Source organism: Centroberyx affinis, unplaced genomic scaffold, assembly GCF_046629955.1.
Source record: "Centroberyx affinis isolate AG114_WGS23_722 - 3 ecotype Tasmania unplaced genomic scaffold, CSIRO-AGI_Caff_v1 ptg000147l_1, whole genome shotgun sequence".
In the NCBI taxonomy this organism is placed as follows: domain Eukaryota; kingdom Metazoa; phylum Chordata; class Actinopteri; order Beryciformes; family Berycidae; genus Centroberyx; species Centroberyx affinis.
Genome location: NW_027278845.1, coordinates 83,192 through 106,969, shown reverse-complemented (window position 1 = coordinate 106,969; position 23,778 = coordinate 83,192). Strand labels below are relative to the sequence as shown.

Genomic DNA, 23,778 nt, shown 5'->3' with positions numbered 1-23,778 from the left:
GGTCGCCCTGCAGGTTTTACATGAGGATTTGAGTTTTATTGATCCAGCTTCATATACACAGCAGTGAAGCTCAGTGACTGCCATAATTCACTGTCACATCTCCAGCTGCTTCAGAATAGAGCAGCTAGATTTTAACCAGTGGGAAGGTGACATCATCATCTGCCCAGTTTTAACATCTGTCCTCTGGTTACCAGTTAGATAGAGAATTCATATTAAAATGTCACTGAACACATTTAAAGCAGGCTAGTTGTGGTCCTGAATTACACTGTGGAGCTCTTACTTCCCTGTGAGCTGAGAACCAACTGAGATCTTCAGGTCCTCCTGACTTTCCCTCAGTCCAGACTCAACGCTGAAGGTGGTTTCACTTTAGTCCTCAGGGCTTCCAGACTGTGGAAAGCCTTCCTGAGGGACTGAGGTGCAGATTCACTATCATCTTTAAAACTCTTTGTAAAACACACTTTTATTGACTTGCTTTTGTGTCATTGTGTGTAATCTTTTTTGTCTCTCCTCACTTCTTCATCTTGTTTCTCATGTTTATATTTTATATTATTATTTAAATCCACTTGTTTTTAAAGTGTTTCCTAATTTCTATCCACTTTATTTTCTTTTTTATGGCTCGTTGTGCAGCTTAACAAAGCATGTGCCATTTGGTGGATTTATTTATCCAATCACCTTACAGCACCATGTGTGAATACATTGTTAGCATGGGCGGCCCAGTGGGAATCAAACCAGTTTCCCTGTCAGTGTTAGTGCTCCAGTCAGCTCAGTATACAGCACCATGCAAACACTGGGACCTGCTTTAGACCAGGGCCTCATCAATACAGTCTGTCAGTAGAAATAATACAATAATGACATTAAATATAAGGGTCAGTTAGCCTCATCAATACAGTCTGTCAGTAGAAATAACACAATTATGACATTAAATATAACAGAGTATCATTTCCACATGTCTTCTTGTCCTTCAGGCTGAGTGGCTGTCAGCTGTCAGAGAGAAGCTGTGAAGCTCTGGCCTCAGGTCTCAGCTCCCAGTCCTCTAGTCTGAGAGAGCTGGACCTGAGTAACAACGACCTGCAGGATTCAGGAGTGAAGCTGCTCTCTGCTGGACTGGAGAGTCCACACTGCAGACTGGAGACTCTCAGGTAAAATCACTTTACAGTTTATCTGAATTGATTTGACACATTTCTCCAAACTAAGGTCCTTTCTCTCAAAACAGTCTCTCAGATCAGGATTCTTCGATCTGCAAAGTGCGACCCTGCAAGTTACATATCAGGATTTCAGATCCATTTTACATCTGCATTTTCAATTTCAATTTCACTGGATAGAAGGTTTTGGAATTTTCCAGCACTTGTTTTATTCTGATCCAAATTCATATACACAGACATGAATATGAAGGATTTAGAGAAGATCATCCATGCTCTGATATGTTGTCATTAGATTACTGCACCTCTCTCTGTTCCTCTCAGCCATAATTCACTGTCACATCTCCAGCTGCTTCTGAACAGAACAGCTAGAGTTTTAACTAGTGCAAAGAAGAGATCATATATCCCCATGTTTAGCATCTCTTCACTGGTTCCCACTTAGATACAGAATTAACATTAAGATTTCACTGATCACATTTAAAGCATGTCTAGTTTTGGTCCTGAGTTTCACTGCAGAGCTCTTAGTTCCCTGTGAGCCGGAGAACAAGCTGAGATCTTCAGGTCCTCCTGACTTTCCCTCAGTCCAGACTCAACACTGAAGATAAAAACACTTTTGCCATCAGCTTCCCTACACTGTGGAATTTTAAAACACTTTAAATCTGCTTTATATATCTTACTATTATTCCTTATGGCTTTTTTAAAAAGCATAACATAGCATATGGTGGATGTATTTTTCCAAATCAGCATACAGACGTTCTTGTTTGTCTTCATCACTAATTCTCCTACAGGCTGAGCTACTGTCAGCTGTCAGAGAGAAGCTGTGAAGCTCTGGCCTCAGGTCTCAGCTCCCAGTCCTCTAGTCTGAGAGAGCTGGACCTGAGTAACAACGACCTGCAGGATTCAGGACTGAAGCTGCTCTCTGCTGGACTGGGGAGTTCACACTGCAGACTGGAGACTCTCAGGTCAGGATGTTACTGTTCAACAGACCATTTAAATTCTGCTTTACATGCACATTAATGTCAGAGAAAATACCTGAACTGTCATTTTCCTGCTGATGTGGTTTTTGAAAGCAGCTGAGAAACCAACATTCAGCTCTACTTTCTGTCCTCTGAGAGAATATTTCATTATTTCTCTCCTCAGGTTGGTGAAACCTGAAGTAAAGGACTTGTCAGATTCTGTCAAACTGAGTCCAGAACTGAAATGAAAACACAAACCTGATCCTGGGGTCAGCTGTTAATATTGGAGACAGTTTTTGTATTATAATAACTGATTTCAGAGCAGTTTATTAATGAGAAAATCCAACATGTAACTGTTTTTAAACAAAGAGTTTCCACTGAGAGCTACGATCTGTTTTTCAGAAAACCTGTTCAAAAGCTGCAAAAGCTCCAAATAAACAATAAATAACAAACTATTAGTGCTGGGTGATGAAGCTGAAAATGTCATTACAATAAACATGTTCATATCAGGCGATGTCGAGTTTTATCACAATATGTAAAATCACTATTTCTGTCAAGTTTAAAGGGTTCATTTTGCTCCTGAATAAAAGTTGAATAGATCAGTCAACTTTAATTTAAAACACTTCTTTACTGCCAGAATAAAACTAAAAAATGATTACAATTACAATTACAACAATTTCACATTTGGTAGACGCTTTTATCCAAAGCGACTTACACATGAGATTTTCATACAACACAAGCAAGGTTCTAGTTAGGAGAGAACAACAAGAGTAAGTGCTATAAAGCTAAGTTCTGGTCCAACAGGACATAGGTGCTACGAGGCAGTGCTACAAGGCAGTGCTATGAGGCAGTGCATAGAGTGCATAGAAGCACTTTTTTTTTTTTTGTTTTTTGTTTTTTGTTTTTTGTTTGGTTACCCGGGCCATTAGGTGAGAAGGTATTCGCTAAAGAGCTGGGTCTTTAGCCTTTTCTTAAGGATTGAGAGGGACTCTGCGGATCGAATGGAGTTTGGTAACTCTTGAGAAGAGTCTGGCTAGAGACTTAGGGCCTTGCTGAGGTGGCAGCATCAGGCGCTGCTCCTTGGCAGAGCGTAGTGAGCGGGAGGGAGCATAGATCTGAATGAGGGAGTTCAGGTAGGTCGGAGCCATTTTGGTTATTGTTTTGTAGGCGAGCATCAAGGACTTGAACTTGATGCGGGCAGCAACTGGGAGCCAGTGGAGGGAGATGAACAGCGGAGTGACATGTGGTCTTTTGGGCTGGAACGCCACCGCGTTCTGGATCATCTGCGGAGGTTTGAACGTACATGCCGGGAGCCCTGCCAGTAAGGAGTTGCAGTAGTCAAGGCGTGATATTAGAAGAGCCTGTACCAGGAGTTGTGCTGCATGCTCAGACAGGTAGGGTCTGATCTTCCTGATATTGTATAGAGCAAATCGGCATGACCAAGCAACAGAAGCCACATGCTCCTTGAAGGTTAGCTGGTCATCAATCATGACACCCAAGTTTCTGGCAGACTTTGTGGGCATGAGCTGAGTTGATTCGCGCTGGATACTGATCTGTTGTTGTACAGAGGGACTGGCTGGGATGACAAGGAGCTCAGTCTTTGATAAGTTAAGCTGAAGGTGGCGTTCCTTCATCCAAGCCACGATATCGGCGAGGCATGCCAATATCCGTGCAAAGACTGTGGGGTCGTCTGGCGGGAACGATAGGAGGAGCTGGGTATCGTCAGCATATGAATGGTACGAGAAGCCATGTGAGCGGATCACTGCACTCAGTGAGGTGGTGTATATTGAAAAGAGAAGGGGTCCAAGCACTGACCCTTGAGGTACCCCTGTGGACAAGCAGTGGGATTTAGACACTTCCCCTCTCCAAGACACTCTAAAGGATCTCCCTGAGGGGCAGGACTCAAACCAGCAGAGAGCAGATCCTGAGAAGCCAAGCTCAGCGAGTGTGGAGAGGAGGATTTGGTGGTTAACCGTGTCAGAGGCGGCCGATAGGTCAAGTAGCAGTAGGACAGAGGACTGACCGGAAGCTCTAGCTGATCGCAGTGTTTCCACTACAGACAAGAGCGCAGTAGAGTGTCTGCGTTTGAAGCCAGACTGGTTAGGATCATACAGGCGGTTCTCAGAAAGGAACTCAGAGACTTGATTAAAGACCGCACGCTCAAGTGTTTTGGAAAGGAAGGTGAGTAGTGAAACCGGCCTGTAATTATCAACCTGAGATGGGCTGAGTGTAGGTTTCTTTAGCAGCGGGCTAACCTGCGCTTGCTTAAAAGCAGTGGGGAACACACCCACTGAGAGTGAGGAGTTGATGATGTGCGTGACTGCAGGGATAAGTGTGGGCGAGATGGCCTGCAGGAGGTTGGAGGTTATGGGGTCCAACGGACAGGTAGTGGGACGAGAGTCAAGCAGAAGTTTGGAGACTTGCTCCTCAGTGAGATGGGAAAAGGACAGGAGTGAGGTCCTGTTAGCTGGTGGCAGCATACTGAGTTGATCAGGCTCAGAGAACTGATTACTGATGGTAGAAACTTTATCAGTGGTAGAAACCTTATCAGTAAAGAAGGATGCAAAGAGGTCAGCCGTGAGCAAACTTGAGGGTGGAGGTGGTGGAGGTTTGAGGAGTGAATTAAAAGCTGAAAATAATTTCCGAGCGTCCTTGGCACTGCTGATTTTCTCCTGATAGTAAGTGGTCTTGGCACTTTTTAGATGGGAGGAGAATGCCGATAAGAGAGTTTGATAGTCAGTGAGGTCGGTGGGATCACTGGATTTGTGCCATTTTCTCTCAGCTGCTCTGAGCCCCGCCCGTTGCTCTCTGATGACACCGATGAGCCATGGACTAGTGGGGGTTTTACGAGCAGGTTTGGATGAGAGTGGGCAGAGATTGTCTAGAGAGACGGCTAGTGAGGAGCAGAGTGTGTCTGTAGCCTCACTGACATGGAGTGAGGAGAACTCTTTATGAGGGGGCATGGTAGCCGAGACCTCATCGGAGAGCCAAGCCGGTGTGAGGGACCGGAGGTTCGGTCTGAAGGAGACCATTTGCGGTGGAACATGAGGATGTTCCGGCAAGGAAACCATGAATTAAACAAAGAAGTGGTCTGACAGATGTAAGGTGACAGTCAGATTTGCCGTGGAACAGTTTCGAGTCACAATCAGATCAAGTGTATTGCCCGCTTTGTGTGTGGGAGCGGTGGAGACCAGTTTGAGGTCAAATGAGGACAGAAGTGAAAGGAAGTCAGCCGCTTGGGGTTTGTCAAGATAGATATTCATGTCCCCCATGACAATCAGTGGGGGGCCATCTTCAGGAATGGCTGAGAGTAGCATGTCCAGTTCAACAACAAAGTTCCCCAATAGCCCTGGTGGGCGATATATGATAACCACAAATAGTTTGACAGGAGCGGTAACCATGATTGCATGGTATTCAAAGGATGAGTTATTGCTTAGAGGAGAAAGCTTAGTGAATTTCCAGTCTTTGGAAATAAGGGCACCTATGCCACCTCCACGCCCAACAGAACGGGGTGTGTGGGAGAAAGTGGAGTCAGCTGAAAGCGCAGCTGGTGTGGCTGTGTTCTCTGGACGGATCCAGGTTTCGGTCAGGGCTAGGACCTGAATGTCAGATAGGTTTGCAAGTGCTTGGATAAATTCTGACAATTGACAATTCCATAAGCCAAAGGAAAAAGGGGAGGAAGTAGCTGAGGCTTTTCTGAGAGAGTAGTGATTCTCAGGATTGCGCTGTCTTTTATGACTGATGCGTTTTTTTCAGTTGCCGTGGATGACAGGGATATATTGATAGCACATGGTGAGTGCGAAGGGAGGCAAAGAGAGTAAAATAAGAGTAGCTTATCTGTGTCCTTGCTCAGTGGACTCGCACAGGTAGACTCGGAGGTCTTTACCCAATTAGGTCTTCACACAAGAAGGGCTGCCATACAAGGGCCAACGCTTCCGCTGACGCTACAGCGCAGCTTACTTGTTTAAATACCAGGAAATGCCACAGCTGTGCCCATTCACAGCTCGTTAGCAGGGCTGAACCCGCCCCTTTCAGATTTCCACAACAAAGCAACAGATAAAAGTTTTAATCACTTTTGGCTCCAGCTGCCGGAGAGTGTGTTTGCTGTGTGTGTGTGTTGGACAGCAGCGCTCCTGTTTAAAGCAATACTCCACTTAGTTTTAACATGGGGGTTATTCAGCACCTGAGCGCCATGAAGACCAGAATATAAATTACTGACCAGGACCAGATGCAGCTGGACCAGTTTGTAGAGTTTGAATGAGGAGAAAACCTCCTGAAAACTGACATTGAACTCGTCGGTGAACAGATTCAACAACAGATCCTGCTGGAAGACAATAAAGCAGCAACTGGTCCGCAGTTACATTGCATTTCTGTTCTGGGTTCACACTAAAATTACTATTTAAAAATAAAGTAGATCCGGTCTCCCAAACAGGAACTCTCTCTCCTACATGGCATCCCTCCGCTGTGTTCTCTTCTGTCAGTAAAGATGCTGTGAACTACCAGCTGCATCTGGTCTCAGTCAGTAGATTATATTCTGCTTTTCAAATCAATAAGTCCATGTTCAAACTAAGTGGAATATTGATTTAACTGAAGCTACGTAAAACTCTACAGTGAAGGAAGTGATGAAATGTTGAATCCATCAATCTTCATGACTAAAACTAGGAAAACAAGGTCCAGGTTGAAAATGAAATTGTTGAAAAAAGAATTATGTTTGAAGAGAGAAACTCTGCTGTGATCAATATTATTGAAAATTATCAAGCTGAGGAAAATTTAACTGAGATAATTATCAATATTGTTTGATCACCCAGAACTACAAACTATACATCACTATGCTGTGTGTGTGTGTGTGTGTGTGTGTGTGTGTGTCTGTGTCTGTCTGTGTGTGTGTGTGTGTGTGTGTTCCTCTGTGTGTGTGTGTGTGTGTGTTTCTCTCTCTCTCTGTGTGTGTGTCTGTCTGTGTGTGTGTGTGTGTGTGTGTGTTCCTCTCTCTCTGTGTGTGTGTGTGTGTGTGTGTGTTCCTCTCTCTCTCTCTGTGTGTGTTTGTGTCTGTGTGTGTGTGTGTGTGTGTGTGTGTGTGTGTGTGTGCAGGCTGTCAGGCTGTCTGCTCACAGAGGAAGGCTGTGCTTCTCTGGCCTCAGCTCTGAGCTCCAACCCCTCCCATCTGAGAGAGCTGGACCTGAGCTACAATCATCCAGGAGCCTCAGGAGTGAAGCTGCTCTCTGCTGGACCGGAGGATCCACACCAGAGACCGGACTCTCTCAGGTACGGAGAGGCCACGTCCGCTAGAAGGCTGAGAGTCACACACATTTTCTCTGTCAGACCGGCTGCGTCCGCACCGCGGCTAAATACAGCCGTCGCTCCTCATCGGAGCTTCGTCCCGTTCGGTTCACACACGGTTCAGTTATTAAGGAGAGCGAAGCTTTCGACCGAACTCGCTACCCGAAACGTTCGGGTGTCGATACCGAATCCGAGAGCGGTCCGAGTAGCGTGAACCGGAACCGGACCGGACGGCCGCTCGTCACGTGACGTCGGGCTCGACGCTCGTTACATTACCTAACTTTATCATCGTTATTGGAGATATAAGATGTAGTAGTTGCGTCTTCTAAGAAACTTAGGCTAGTCTCTTCATCTACAGTAGATCTCCAATCAGAGCGTGACATGGGAGCAGGGATCTCAGATTCCTTCAGACTTTAATGCCACAAATACACAGTGCCATAATCTTGAACAATCATATGGTCTCTGGAATTATTAATCAATACACAACAAAGAAATAAGTCAGTACACAAACCAGCATTGAGTTAAAATAGCTAGCAGCAGCATTAACATTAACATAAAGATATTAGCAGATTAGTTAGCATCAGCGAATTAGCATTAGCGGTTTAGCCTTAGCATTAGCGATTTAGCGTTAGCGTTAGCGTGCTAAATTTAACATCGTGGCATTATAATTATTTATGAGGTGGTAATGACCAAATGAATCAACAGCAGCTGAACCTGAGTCATCAAAACGTCATGACAGGGTACAGGCTATGCAACAATAACGATAGATTTAACTAATTACACATTTCAGCCAACTTACATTTGCTCATTCACTCATATGCTGCTCACTCGACAGTCCAGATTAGAGAGAGAAAACTACGGCGGCACACATGTAAAGGACCCCCAGAAGGCCCCCCTTAGTCGTCTTACTCACTGCCTGACCAAATTCCCAGACTGTACCTTATGTTGTGATACCCCCTGCTGGTGAAAGACGGGGAATTCAGAACAATCATTAATTTGAAAGAGACGGAGGGAAGAGTTGAGACGTTCTCACATTTTCTATCAGTCTGTTTCCTCAACACTGCAGTTGCTCCACCAGTTCTGTGTCTTGAGGCCAAATGTTGCGTCTCTTTAAAGTATCAAGTTCATGAGGTGGAAGAAGAGAAAACCACGCCACTGTCGATGGAGGTTTATTAAAATCTGATGGATAAACTGACGCCTCTGGTTACTGGTGTTACTGGTGTCCAGTAGACTGAAAACACAGGCGATGGGAGCCGCCATATTGGTCTGCGGTAAACGTTACTATGGTTACAGACATTATTTACAGGAGTGGAGTGACTCCTGTTGTTTATTGTTTAATGTTGTATGGAGGATATGAGTGACGGCGTCTGGAAAATCACTCATATGGAAGGTTATGAAGGTTATTTGTTCATTATCAAAGAGATTATGCTGTCTGACTTTATTCCCCCCCCCCCCCCCAGTGTGGACCATGATGCAGTGCGGTGGCTGAAACCAGGTCTGAGGAAGTGTAAGTGTGTATTTAGTTTGATTTATGAAAACAAAGCAGCACATTCAGTTTCTATTTAAATAGAAAGCTCATGTGTGACATCTATTCATTCAAATTCATTCTACTCTGAAAAAAGATGCTGACAAAATGTGTCATCATGAAACTGAAGAAATGAACAGTCAGTCTGTTAATAAATCAAGCAATAATAAACACAGCAGGTGTATTAGATGAGAAGCTGCTGCTGTATTGAGTCTTGTTCTCTCATCAGATGCCTGTGAACTCACACTGGACCCAAACACAGCACACAGAAACCTCTTCCTGTCTGAAGACAACAGAATGGTGACGAGGGTAGAAGAGGAGCAGCCACATCCTGATCACCCAGAGAGATTTGACTACTGGAAACAGCTGCTGTGTAGAAATGGTCTGACTGGTCGCTGTTACTGGGAGGTCGAGTGGGAAGGAGAGGTTCATATAGGAGTGACTTACAGAGGAATCAGAAGGAGAGGAGCGGGTGAAGACAGCAGGCTTGGAGGGAATGAAAAGTCCTGGAGTCTGGACTGTTCTGATGATCATTACTCTGTCTCTCACAATAACAGATCAACAATCATACCTTCCCCCTCCTCCTCTGTCTCTGACAGAGTAGCAGTGTATCTGGACTGGCCTGCTGGCATCTTGTCCTTCTACAGAGTTTCCTCTGACAAAAAGACTCACCTCCACACCATCCACACCACTTTCACTGAGCCTCTCTACCCAGCATTCAGCCTTGATGGTGGATCCTCTCTAATCCTGTCCAACGTACTTGAGTCGAATATGGATAGTGTGAGTATTTTTGCTAACTTTATGGTACACTATTACAAGTTTGTATCTCAAAAAAAACAAAAACTAATTTTGTACCTTTCTGTTTTCTAGGCCCGAAATAACTTTACACCTGACCTGTTAACTGAATCTGCAAACACTTTATACAGGTAATTATATCACAAAATGACAAAATCTGATGATTATCAAGTTATCATTCTAAATCGTTCTATTTTATTTTACCTGCATGGTCAAATAGCAGTTAGAACATTGATTAATACATTAATAGTGAAGGGATGTAGGGGAGGGTAAGCTCCTCAGTTTCCTGTCTATTTGCAGAAATATAAACATTTTCAGGCTGATATAAAATTCATAGTATACCTATCTCATAGTAAGTAGTATCAAACTGGTGTAAGATAGATGAAGATAGGTTTACCCACTTTTTATTTATCATTTTGATACTACTTACTAATGTGCATACTATGAATTTCATATCCCAAGGATTATGTTGGCCTGAAAAGGTGATGAACTCTATTCCTGAAATAAAAAGGTGGGTAAACTGACTTTAGGTGGGTTTAGCCTCCTACTACATCCCTGGTTTAGAGCTAACATCACGGTTGTTTCTTGGTTGTTTTTAAAAGGAGTACCCAAAGTTTTGGTATAGGCAGATTATCCCATTGGTCAATTTACCTGTAAGTGTAGGGTTGTCGGTTACCATCTCAGTATCGCGATACCGATTCTGAAACTATACCATGGCAAAAACGTAAAACATCAGAAAAAGTAATGTGATATTAATAGATAACAGAACACAGAACTAAAAATTATTTATATAATTTAATAATTTATTTAATAATTCTTAAAATTAGTTTTATTAATACAAAAATCTGAAAATAGTTTGACACTGTTGAAACTTAGGCTAAATAATCAAAAATTGTAAAAGTGTTCTGCTATGGCTGCAGAGCTACTGAACATGTTTTTAATTAATCAATTAAAGTAATTTCATCAGTGTGTGAAATTAAGAATCCAGTCTGTACAAATCCAATACACCTACAACAAAAAAGAATAAATAATTTTTTTTTTTTTTTCCACATGTAGCCTAATAATCCTTCCAAAATAACAGATGTTCAGTTTACTCACGGTCTTTAGGCTACTGTAGTTGTATTTAATTTGTTTTATTTTATTAGTTTACCATTTTATTCAGTCAGTCAATCAGCCGGATATCCACCTAGGCTCTAGAGCACAACTGGGCTTGGGCCCAGTTCTATTTTCTATTTAACCGCATGCGAGGGGATAAACTAACTCAGACTTTACTGCGGATATACAGTGTTTTGTTGATCAGATCAGAGGATGCAGCACAGTCTTGAACTTGCTCCTCCAGTAACTGTGAATGCTGCACACCGCTATGAAGGAAAAGAGGACGGGTAGCGGGAACTGGGGGGTAGATCAGTGAAGTGAACATATGAATGGATGTGTATAGGCTAGTTTGATTTTATGGAGGGTACGTTTAGGGCGACCTTAGCAAAGTCTATAGGTCATAACAGTACTAACAGTAAGAGTTGGTTGGTTTGCTGATGAAGCAACCTGAAAACCCACACATGCACTAGGGTTGGGTGATGTCTACCAAATTGTCATATGACGATGTCCACAGTGAAACATCGCGATGGACGATGACATCGTTGTTGTTGGAGAGGGGGGGGGGGGGGGGGGGATTTTATAGACAAACAAGAAAAGATGTTCTTCCATATGTCCGTAATGAAACGGACAAGGCTCTCATGTGAGCTGCTCTGGTAGCCTACTAAAATTTTTATATATACTTTCTTTTATACTTTTTACATGTATGTAGCCCATGTTGGATATTAATAACTATTTCTATTTTTTGCACATTTGAGCCCACAGCCCATCCTCACCCACTCACCTGGTCTTTCCTTACTTTTCCTCCTATAGCCTATGCTTAAGCAACCTCATTAAGCAGATCGTCTGATTATAAAAAAATATTTTAAATACTAGTCATAGTGTTGTAACTGCATAACTGCAGCACTTTGCTTGCTTCATGTTTGGTAAGTGCAGTAGTCCGACTCCTAACTTTTTGAAATTTCGGTTCCTAGGAGAGAACGGGAGAGTAGTCCGTTGTGTTTGTCCGTCTCTGTTCATTTCAATTCATTTTCAATGAGAGCTGTCCGTTGTCCGGGCAACGCCGGGCAGCGCAACCCAGCTGAGCTTTTTCTTGACGGATTCGTCACCGCAAGTCAGAGGCGTTTTTTTTAAAATAGCGTTGACGTTCCAAAACAAGCCAACGGACAGAAATCGGTCCATTAGTAATTCTGTCCATTTTCTGACGGATCAGTGTGGCCGGAGTTCGCTCTGTAGGTGAGTTTGAATCCTCAGTTTTGAGATACAAATAAAGACTCACCCCCCGATTTACTAAGGCAGGCTCAAACCAGGTAGATTTTAAAATAAATGTTATGTCTGCGCCTAAATTAAAACATGTTTTCACTGGGCGGTAAATAGTGTGATTAAATAAGCTGTTTTTCCTTTGTGCAAGGAGCTATTACAATAAATAGAATAAACCCATCCTTCATTTTTGTGCTGTCTGGCTGACACTCCTTAAAAAACATATTCATCATTTCTAAGAATAAATGTTTTGATAAAGTACTCTTACTGGCTTTTTACTCGTGAAGCTTTTATTGCACTTTCAGTAACGTGGGGGGCTTTAAATCACGATCTTGCGATGAAGAGGGCTCAGTGGTCGATGACTGTCGGCCATCGGGGATGGACAATGGCATCGTCTATCAGACCAACCCTATGCACAGACACACAAAACCACCCACAGTCTCAGTCTTAAGGTGGACATGTAACCTTCAGTGGGAGAAAAATCTGGCAAAACGATTCTGGTAACCGGTGACACTTCTCCGTAGGTACATTAGCTTAGCTATTGCACAGTCCTTTGCTAGGTTTGTCTTTTGGGGCTTCCGTAGTCCAGCAGCTTTGCTGGGGTTTATTTACAAATGTGTTGCAGTTTCTGTCACCCTCTAGTGGTTGGAAAATTGCTTAGTGCAGCTTTAAGTGATGAGAACATAGACACCAAAAACATCCACGTGTCCCTGGTAGATCATTGCAAAATAGCATCACCTACCGTGTTTTCAGTTTGGACCTGGGTGAAACTAGTATTCCTTCCTATACTGTATGGGAGTCAAAAATAACCAGTGAAAAAGAGGCCTGAGCATGGAGCTGGCCTGACAGTGAAGGTCTGCAGCCTTCACTGTGGGGAGATCACTGGCTCCGGTGATGGGCGACTGTGTACAGCTAAAAGTCACTGCACAGCAGATGAATACATATTGCTCACAGGCCATCTAATGAAAACCGCTCACAACTTTTTATTTCTAAAAGGTCTGTCTTCTTACTTTGGATAATGCTAGTGGGGCACTATCGCTCAACATAATGTGTGCTACAGTTTTAACAAGGACTATGTACTTGCTTTATTCCTTTAACCATTGTGTGTCCTACAGGTTCAAGTCCCCTGGTTCAGGTGTGTTCCAGTGTACTTTGACTGGTCTGGTGTTTACTATGGTTCAGGAGGGGGAGGTGCTGTACAGGACCGTCCAGTGGGATGAGATCCTCCTCCGCTCAGCTGGCAAGACGCCTGCAGGCCCGCTGTTCAGCATCCAGTGTCCTCAGGGCTCTGTCTCTCAGCTCCACCTCCCACACTGTGAAACCACCCCTGGTAGGCACATTATTCAGTCATGATTATGTATTGATTATTGTTGAACATTATTTATTTTTTAATGAAAAAGACCTAGAGTTACTGACATGGACATGACATGAAATTTGAATGGGGTTGACACCAGTGAAACTAAATCTTGGATGGCTCTGTGTATTCACAGCACCACTTCCTGAAAGTGAAAGCCTGTCTGTTGTCCACATCACTGATGATGGAATGAGCATCCTCCAGCCAGTGGAGATTACAGACACTCATGTGGGTGTGAATGTCTCCCACCTCTCTGCCTTTGGCGTAGTGCGGGATTACATTAAGAGGTCTCTAACTTTCACCAAGCCAATCCGTAGCCAAGTTCTGCTGTTCCTCCGACCACCAGACAGAAAGCAGAGACGAAAACTCAACGTGTTTCTGCTGCCAAACAACGTTTCTGTTCAGGAGGTAAAGCTCCCTGTCGCATAATAGTTTACCACAACTTTTTTTTTTAAAACACTTAACTCCTCTCTATACCCATCAAACTTTGTCACAGTGTGGTAAGAATCATTCTCTATTAGCAGAAAGAAATGCCAGCACTCATAATGTCTTTTCATCTTTTCATTACATGGGCAGCTAGTATGCACAAAAAACTGACGCGTTTGAGCTATCAGCTCAAACAAATCTCTCTCTCTTAGTTTATGTGGACAGCTCCCATACAGTGATATATGGTGGTATATGTATATATCTAAACATGTAAAACTGTCGAGAAGAATGTCCTCATGAACAGGACAGTGAAACCATTGTCTATGTATATGAGCATAATCTCTCAAATACAAATGTTCTGATATCATTGAAGGTGAAAGGGCACCAAGAAAATGCTGATAAGAGAATGCAGTATATCCAGACTCCTTCCTACTGTCGTCTCACCAAAGACCAAAGCTACAGTCTCCACTGTAAACCTGAGGAGTATAAAGTACAGCCTGAGGTGAGTATGTCAAATACAACTTTGTGCAAAATGTCTCTTGTTAGTGCTGTAACATGCAGACACAATTTATGAAATTAGTTTCTTTGGTTACCTTTGGATATTATAAACTAATTGGCAGAGGAAATTAATAATTGGCTGCATGTTGAATATATACTGAACAAAAACACTTTTGTTTTTGCTCCCATTTTTCATGAGTTGAAATAAAAGATCTGACTTTTTCTATGTGCACAAAAGGCTAAATTTTTCTCAAATTTTGTTCACAAATTTGTTAAATCCGTGTTAGTGAGCGCTTCTCCTTTGCAAAGATAATCCATCCACCTGACAGGTGTGGCATATCAAGATGCTGATTAAACAGCATGATTATTGCACAGGTGTGCCTTGGGCTGCTCACAATAAAAGGCCACTCTAAAATGTGCAGTTTTATCACACAACACAATGCCACAGATGTCGCAAATTTTGACTGCAGGAATGTCACCAGAGCTCATGTTGCAGCATGATAATGCTCGGCCCCATGCTGCAAGGATCTGTACACAATTCCTGGAAGCTGAAAACATCCCACTGCATGAGGCAAATGGTGGTCACACCAGATACTGACTGGTTTTCAAAAAATGCATATCTGTAGCCCTAGTCATGTGAGATCCATAGTTCAGTGCCTAATAAATGTCTTTTTTCAAGATAAAACTGCACATTTTAGAGTGGCATTTTATTGTGAGCAGCCCAAGGCACACCTGTGCAATAATCATGCTGTTTAATCAGCATCTTGATATGCCACACCTGTCAGGTGGATGGATTATCTTGGCAAAGGAGAAGTGCTCACTAACACGGATTTAAACAAATTTGTGAACAAAATTTGAGAGAGATAAGCCTTTTGTGTGCATAGAAAAAGTCTTAGATCTTTTATTTCAACTCATGAAAAATGGGAGCAAAACCAAAAGTGTTGCGTTTATATTTTTGTTCAGTATAGATTCAGTTTTAAATGTAAAACACAAACATTATTATTACATCAACATATTTTTGAAAAAAACAAATTTCTCTTGGTTTTCAGGATGCGCCATTTTATCCAAATTTTGGACCAAATTTCCACCCAACATTTGAGATTGGCCTGAATATGAGCACAGAGGAAGTGACTCTGACGGTCCGAGATAAAGAGAGGAGACAAGTCTGGAAACATAAGCTTAATCTGACTGGTAAAGACTTAATCCTCCTACAGCATCACTCAGTCTGTTAGAATAGAGAAGTTGATGGTAGTTCATGCTCTGTATTAGATCATTTTTCAGTCTGGCTGCATTCAGTTCACAATCCACATTTTTAACAGTTTTTCACCATGTTGCCTGCAGGTTTTCTGAAGAAGTCAGACAATTGTAGGGATTTTTACAAATGGGTGACTACAGGAATATAGCAGAATGTATTTTCCAACTTGTTTGATACATTCATTGCATAAGATGGTTGCCAGCCCAATAGTCTTGCAAGTTCAAGTTTATTTATTTCTATAGCCCTTTATCACGAGCCTGTCTCAAAGGACTTTACAGAGAATGAGCCTAACTATATCTAACTGATCGACAATCAACCATAGAACAGAATTATATAAGACAAACTTCAGGAAGAGCACAAGACACACAAAAGCAGATTTTACACATTTAGACATAACAGTTTACCTATTCTACATATCATAACTGACCTGGCACCTCCAGCCTTAGACCATCAATGCATACAAGGAAAAACTTTCAAGAAAAAAAAACCTTGTTAGGAAAGAAAATGGACAAAACCTTAGGTGGGCCAAGTCAAAGAGGGATCCCCCACCGGGATGGCTGAGTGGTAATTAAGCAGTCCCCAAAATTTAAAGTGAAGTCCACAACAAGAGGCTGTTGTGTTTCTGGGCCAACAACTAGCATCTCAGTTTTGTTGGCATTTAGTTGCAGGAAGTTAGATTACAACCATTTTTTGACAGCAGATAGGCGTACGAGTTGTAGGAGGGGAGTTGTGAACGGTCATTAGGTTTAATGGGCCTAACGATGAAATTTAATACCATGCTACGGATGCTAAGCATGTAAATAGAGAAAAGCAAAGGTCCTAGCACAGAACCTTGTGGTACGCCAAAGTTAACTTCAGAGCGTTCTGAGATAATGTTGTTGTGTGAAACAGTGCATTCTATCAGATATATAGGAATTAAGCCAAGTTGAAAGCGGACTGTTCATCCCTTTAGGAAAAAAAAGCATAAACAAACCAGGAAGGAAGGACATTTTAGGCCATGGAAGCACTCCAGTTTAGTTATTTTAGTCATAGAAAAGTCCTGCAATTTTACATCAGGGCCTTGGTGTATTATATTATTGTATTATATCTAACATACTAGTGTATATTTTAATTTGGTCCTGTTCAAATTCTTCTAATTTCTAAGAGGTTTCTGTTACAATGTGACTGCTGGTTGTTGAATAGAAGTCTTTTTCCAATTTACCTTCCAGGTCCTTGTCCAGCTAGGGAAAATCTACCAGGGGCTCCGAGTCCCTCAGCAGAGGAGAGGCTGCGCTCAGCTCGACCAGAGTTTATCAATCGAGTGTCTGAAACTGTTCTAAACCATTTGCTGGATAAACTTCTGCGGCAGATGGTAATAAATGATGAAGAAATGGAGTCGGCCAGAATAAAAGGCAGGCGAGACAAAGCACGAGAATTGATTGACATGGTGCGAAGGAAAGGAGAAGCAGCCAGTTTAATTATGATCGAAGTCTTCTATGAGCTGGACCCTTTCCTTTCCGAAGAGCTGAACTTCACCTGAAGCAGAAATGAGAACTGAACTGTACTGAGGTCGATGTTGAAGCGTGGTAACAGAGACAGAGTCGTAGATCAACACATCTTTAAGTCTTTAAGAAGCTTTGCCTTTAAAGCACATGTTGAGTCAGTGGATTTTCACTCCGAAAGTGATTTACTGACCTTTTGATACAAGGCCTGACACTATGGAAAAGCTTAACCTTATTTTTTATGTTTTATATGTACAGTAGTTGTGTTTTCAAACACTGAAATTATTATTCATTATTAAATTAAGATTTAAAACTTAAAGCCAATGAAATGAAAGAACAGTTCATCCAAGAGGGTCGTATAATGAGAAATTAATTGATGAAGGTATGAATAAATCTAAGAAAGTAAACAGAACAGTTACTACATCCTTCTCAGAAGCCAAAAACAGAGTAGGGTCACCTTTGTGTCCCTCCTCACCGGACCGGGGAGAGACCTCAGTGTCTTTCTGGACACTCTTAAGTCTGGGCTAAAGGTCAAAGGTCACATGGCGTTTTTACCATCGAGGCTTCTGGGCTTTGGAAGGTCCTGTCTGAGGAGTCACATTCAACTGTAGATCAGATCAGAAAACACATTTTTCCAGGCAGGCTTTTATATAATTTGTTTTTACCTTTTTTATTCTCATAGTGAATTATTTTTTTGAGTGAAATATAGTTACATTTTATTTCATTTATCAGTGTTACTTTGATGTGTAGTAGTAGCAGTGTTGGGGTAACGCATTACAGTAATCACATTACTTTTTTGTAGCAAGGAGTAACTTCATGGGTTAGTTTTGTAATTTATGTAATCAGACTGCGCAGCAGGCTGGCGGTGTGGTGGAGGCTTGTATTCACAACAATCATTATTTACTATTTGGGATCCGTTAAGGATGAGGTTTTTGTGTGGAATGACGCTTCCCTCTAGTGGATTGTACAGGCTACAGCATGATGCAGGTTGGCTGGTTTTCTAGTTTTATGGCTCTGCATTCTGTTTCTACTCTGAAACTAAAGAAGCGCTATGTTGACAATTTTCTATTTCTGCCTATATAGATACAGGAGTAGTATGGTAAATGGTTTTGGTTGATGTCTTGATAGACAGCATGTAGGCTAGGCAATGTTGTATTATTGCAAACTAACATACACTGAGTATTCTAGCTAAAGCTGAGTAAAATGGATGATTAACTGTTTATATACATTGTTACGTGTGGCCTTGCATGTGCATTATTGCACAGTGCTTGTGGGTGTGTTTTGTTCTCTCCTTGTCTCTCTCTCTCTCTCTCTCTGGTGCTCTCTCCTCTACCTGTTCTCTAATTTAGCTGGAACACCTGAAGCCAAGTAACTTGCAGAGTAAAAGGGGGACCTGAGAAGCAGTGGCGGCCATTCGCCCGACAGCCTGCAGCTTTGCCGTTTGGGGTTTTTCCCCTGCCTTGTTTTTTCCTTTACTTCTTTTTATAGCATGTTCTTGGTTTGGTGAGTTTGTTATTTTAGTTTGGGCTGGAGATCACCGGTAGTTCAGTTATCGGGTGTTGTTTTGGTACAGTTTAGGTTACTCTCTCTCTTGGTAGTTTAGTGGGGGAGAGCTGGGTTCGCACGGCCCATTGCGTGGCTTCCCCATCTTTTGTTCTGTTTGGCCGGGATCTCCAACCCCTTTTGTTAGTCTTGTTTTTTTTCTCAATTTGAGTATGTGTTTTTTTTTCCTTTTAAAATAAAAAAGCCTTGATTTTTTTCGTTACTCAGTGGTCTTGGCGTCCTTCCATATGTTCCAGTCTCCAGTCGAACCTTACGATGTTTAGGGGGCCGTAACATACATATTCAGTGTGACAGATTGTCAGGAGCTTGCCAGTATTTCTAGCAGTACCCCTGGCTTTAGTAATACTACTAACTGGAATTTAGCAGAGTAACAATTTACCCTCAATGCGATACAATTTTTTTTTTTTTTTGTCAGCTAGTGCCATTCACAGTGACTGAAAATTAGCCAAAATAAATGAGAAATCAGTCAAGGCAGTCAATTGCAGAGGTCACATCCTGCTTCATAGCATTTCACCCTCCTCTTTTTACTGACTAGATAAAAGGATCTGACAAGGCCACGGTAGTCAGTGGGTGCATCCCAAGTCTCTTAAATTGCTTCCACGTTTCCCTCACTTGCGTCTTTTCCTTGCGTCTTAGTCCCTCCCACCGAGGACGCATGGAGAGACGCAAGGAAACCATGCGAGGAGAGAGGAAACGAGGAAATATGTTTTTAGAGAAATGAGACGTCCTTTCCTCTGAAGCGTCATGTGAAGCGACGTCCGTTTCTGCATGACAAAACGGGTTGTGGATGAAATAAATGTAGTTTAGGTTCCCCATGTTCTTGCATTAACGTTATTTATCAAAAAGCATAAAATAACGGGCATTTACACTCGTACTGTTTCTCTGCCATCTCGTTCAAATTTGCCAGATGTAGGGGCGGAGTAATTTGACGTCATGGCGTTCAGCTGAAAGTCTTCCAGGAAGGCTGCTCTCGTGTCTCCTCGCTCATAGCTCCTCAGAGATCCTCCTCCCTCCTCGCTCCTCGGAGCAGAAATAAGAGCTTTGGGACGACCTTCAAAATGGCGGACCAGAACGACTTCCGGTTCAAGCGAGGAGCGAGGCAATATCAAATAAGAGACTTGGGGATGCACCCAATGTCATCAGCTTTTGGTCCGTCAGTGGCCACCCTGCAGCACACGTCAAGGTGGTCATCCTTGAGCCGGTTCCTCAATGGTGTTTTCACCTGTTGAAAATTGAATGGAGAATGCAATGATTGTGCTATCAACAAATCATATTAGCAATCCTTTAACATTTTGGGGTATTCGATCATCGTCATCACGGTCGCCACGGCCATATTGTTGACATAGTGCTGCAGCTGTCAACTAGTGACAGCCTAGGTGACAGCAGCGCTAATAGGAAGCTAGCCACCATTAGCGTTATCTCTATTGTCTATTACCGCTTCTGTTCCATTAGGATGTATTACAAAATAGCGATGGCGTCCTGCGTTATACACGGCTGTAGTAATGACAGCAATAAAACCCCCGGGGTTTGTTTGTATGCCTCCCTGCTGTCTGCAGATGTGAAGGGAAAGAGATTGAGGATCTAAACCAGCACAGGAGAGATGTGTGGATAGTTAGGAGAAACAGGCGAAACTTTCTGCCAGTCAACAATATGGCCGCGGCGACCATGATGACGCTGATCGAATACTATCATATACTCATATTAATACATAGAAAATAAGCTGAATTTCATTGGAAACTTACCTCACAGGTGATCCGATTCGAAGGCTGTCAGAGCTCCGCTAGCTGTCTCTAGCTGTTTTCACATGTGAACTCCGGACATTGGGCCTCATGCAAGAACCACTCGTACGAACAGATTTGAACTTGCCGCATTCATCAATTTTCTCGTATTTACAATTTTCTCTTAGGTACGAACAAAATGTACGAGTGGTCCAGACCTGTCGTACGAGTCACGCACAATCAACCTGCCCTTCTCCAAAGCAAAAAAAAACATTGTTGTTGACTAATGGATTGTATCTCTGTCACTTTGAAGAAATTTTGAGTTTGAATATATAAATGACACTGTAATGTAATATATTGAGATTAACCAGTACAGTGGTTACAGCAACAGGAAAAATAGCAAGGGAGCACTGATGGCTTTTTCAAAAGAAGGTAGTGTGTAATTTATTTTACCAGAGCCGCATAAAATCTCATAAGTATCCATGTGGGTTACATAGTAGCCTATATGTGTGCTCAATACAAAGACAAAACAAAAAACAATAATTGCCAGGTTATTTGACAAACACTCAGATGAGACAAAGGCAAGGTTGTATTGGGGGAAATACATTATAGAGGGAGATAAATCTGATTTATAGGCTATTTTACTCCAGTTGATAACTTTGATGTGGGGAAGTGCAAGTGAATCTGAATTTAGGTCTTACCAGGTTGAGGTGCAAGTTGCTGTCCAGGGTGACATCGCTGAACACCTGACACTGTTATGGCAGGTAGGCCTATTCTTTTGTTGTGCTCTTATACTGGCCTTAGATAAATACTGATGAGGGAGACTGTATCATCATGCAGCATATAGCCCTTTTATTGAGCAGAACAAGAGGCTTCCAAAAACATACACACACCCTCTCAGGTGTACCCCGGAACATCCACACCGAAGCATCATCGCTGGGCGGGGTCAAACTTAAAGCAACACCATCAGGTGTAAAGACTGTACTATCACACAGCTCCCTATGTCACCTCTTTCATCTGTCTGTGTAACAGAGAATTCCTCCTGGCCCTCCTGTTGCAGTCATGGGTCGTCTTGCTTTTTGCATCTAATTTCATGTCAAGCCATTTCTTTTTTTATTTCTGTGACGGTGCCCTAATGACAAATCACTACAGTCCTATAATATTCCTATAATACTCCGATAGGGACATAGGGCCCTTACACCCGGCGCAAAGCGCAGTGCAAGTGTCATTGCTAGTTTCCGACCAACGCAGTTGTCATTTTCACGCCCAGCACCCATGTTGTTTAAATAGCAAATGTACTTTTCTCATCTTTGCACCCATGGGCGTGTTGGTCTTAAAATGAGGTGCGGTCAGGCGCATTGTTGACGCATTGCTATCTTGAGGCAGCGGAAAGCGATTGCACCATTGACCAACAAAAACCTGGTCTAAAGTCTGGTGCAGTATTTTCCTGCTATTTAAAGGGCGCATTATTCAGATAGTAAGATGCCTCTCTCTCTTGCTCTCTCTCTCTCTCTCACACACACACACACACACACACACACACACACACACAATGTTACTATGCAAAATATAAAAATAGTCATCTACTATGAAAATTTGTACTTTACTTCGTTCCTGACATGTATTTTGTTGCTGTTTGTTGTTGTTTGTTTGTTGCTGTTGTTATTGCCATTACGCAATGGCAGATGCCAAAAACTGCCCTCCAGTGGTGAGAGAGAGTAACTGCAGCACAGATAATATTGATACTGATATTAATAATGATCATATTAATACTGAAATAAGTGCTGATATTAACACTGCCAAGATTTAAATATTGATGTTCATACTGATGTGCATTTTTATATGATATATAGTAACTGCAACACTACACATACAACACTGATATTAATATCAGAAATATGAATACAACACAAGTTAGAAATATTGTCAAGACTGATATTAACACTGACATAAATACTGTTTTCAATACTGATTTCCTTTTGTTTGTTTCATTAATACTGACATCAATAATAATATAATATATATAATGATATTAATAATTATATTGTTAGTGGAATGAATTTTCTGTTATTCTGTACAGATGTTATAAATACTGACATTAACACTGGTAATCATAACACTGATATTAATATCCTACTATAAAATGAGGAAAACTAAACTCTGTCTGTCTGTCTGTCTGCATCCATTTTGCTCCTCAGTGGATCAGCCAATCAATCTGAAACTGCACATGGGCATTGAGCATTGGCATAGGCAGAGACTGATGAAGCTGATTTTTCCATTTTCCCAAATTTACGCTGTTTATGCACATTTTGGCAAGTCTGGGCGGAGTTGTGGCGCGCGCATCCCCGGGTCTGGACTAGTTGTTATTAATAGTTCAAATAATGACATGATTAGAGTTGAAGTTCCTCTCTCTGGCCGCTAGAGGGAAAAGTGATGATTTATTTCTCTATGTGTTTCTATCTGTATTACTGTTAACAATAGCAGAGCTGTAGTTACTGTCTTTCACCACTAGAGGTCAGTCATCTCTATGTGTTTCTATCTGTATTACTGTTAACAATAGCAGAGCTGTAGTTTCTCTCTCTGGCCGCTAGAGGGCAGTGAACTCTCTGAATGTGTCCATGTTAGTTTTACTGTCAGTTTTAACAATAAGACTGCTGTAGTTCTCTGTCATTAACATTACTAATATCAAGATTTATAACTAAATCATATAAATAGTTTTTATAACATGCAGAGTCACATCTCTACAATAATATAATTATTAATATCAGTATCTATACTGATACAATACTACTAGTAACATTATGAATATCAGTATTTATAACAGTATCAGTAGCTATAGAAGGTGTTAAAAAAGTCAGTAATAAAACCAGTATTCCTGTCTCTAATAATAATGATAATATCATTAATGTCAGTATGAATCAAAGTGTGAATATTATATAGAGTATTGTAGTTCCTCTCTCTGAACAGCAGAGGGCAGTGAGCACATTTCATCTCTATAGGTTCACTATCAGTGTAACAGGAGGTCAGTATTAACAATATTAGTATGAATATTAACACCATTAATGTCACTATTTGTAACATCAGTGTTGATAATATTAGTCATGATATCAACATTAACAACAGCTGTATCTACACCAATAATCATAATATTAGTATTATTATCAGGATTAATATAGTCAGTACTAATATTTGTATTCATTTTACTTTTATCAATATAAAACTTAATACCACTATTATTTAATATAACGAATATCAGTATGAACAACATCAGTATTTAAACCATATTCATGTCAGTGTTAATATCAGCACTTAATAGTGTTAATATTATCATTATTAATATCAGTATTAACATAATATCAGTGCTATTTATATTAACACCAATATTACTATCAACATTATTAATATCACTATTTAAATCATCAGTATCACTTTCAGGTTT

General features: G+C 41.6%; 1 protein-coding gene across 1 annotated transcript in view; it reads left to right on the top strand.

Annotated features, from left to right (window-relative positions):
* The window catches only part of LOC139654757 (uncharacterized), a 102,669-nt gene that overhangs the window by 9,907 nt on the left and 68,984 nt on the right, over positions 1–23,778 (top strand). Inside the window, 11 exon segments of the mRNA XM_071531916.1 lie at positions 966–1,139; positions 1,928–2,101; positions 7,184–7,357; positions 8,833–8,879; positions 9,127–9,677; positions 9,768–9,823; positions 13,160–13,374; positions 13,535–13,806; positions 14,198–14,326; positions 15,372–15,513; positions 16,786–17,117. Coding sequence (XP_071388017.1) covers positions 966–1,139; positions 1,928–2,101; positions 7,184–7,357; positions 8,833–8,879; positions 9,127–9,677; positions 9,768–9,823; positions 13,160–13,374; positions 13,535–13,806; positions 14,198–14,326; positions 15,372–15,513; positions 16,786–17,117 — 2,266 coding nt within the window.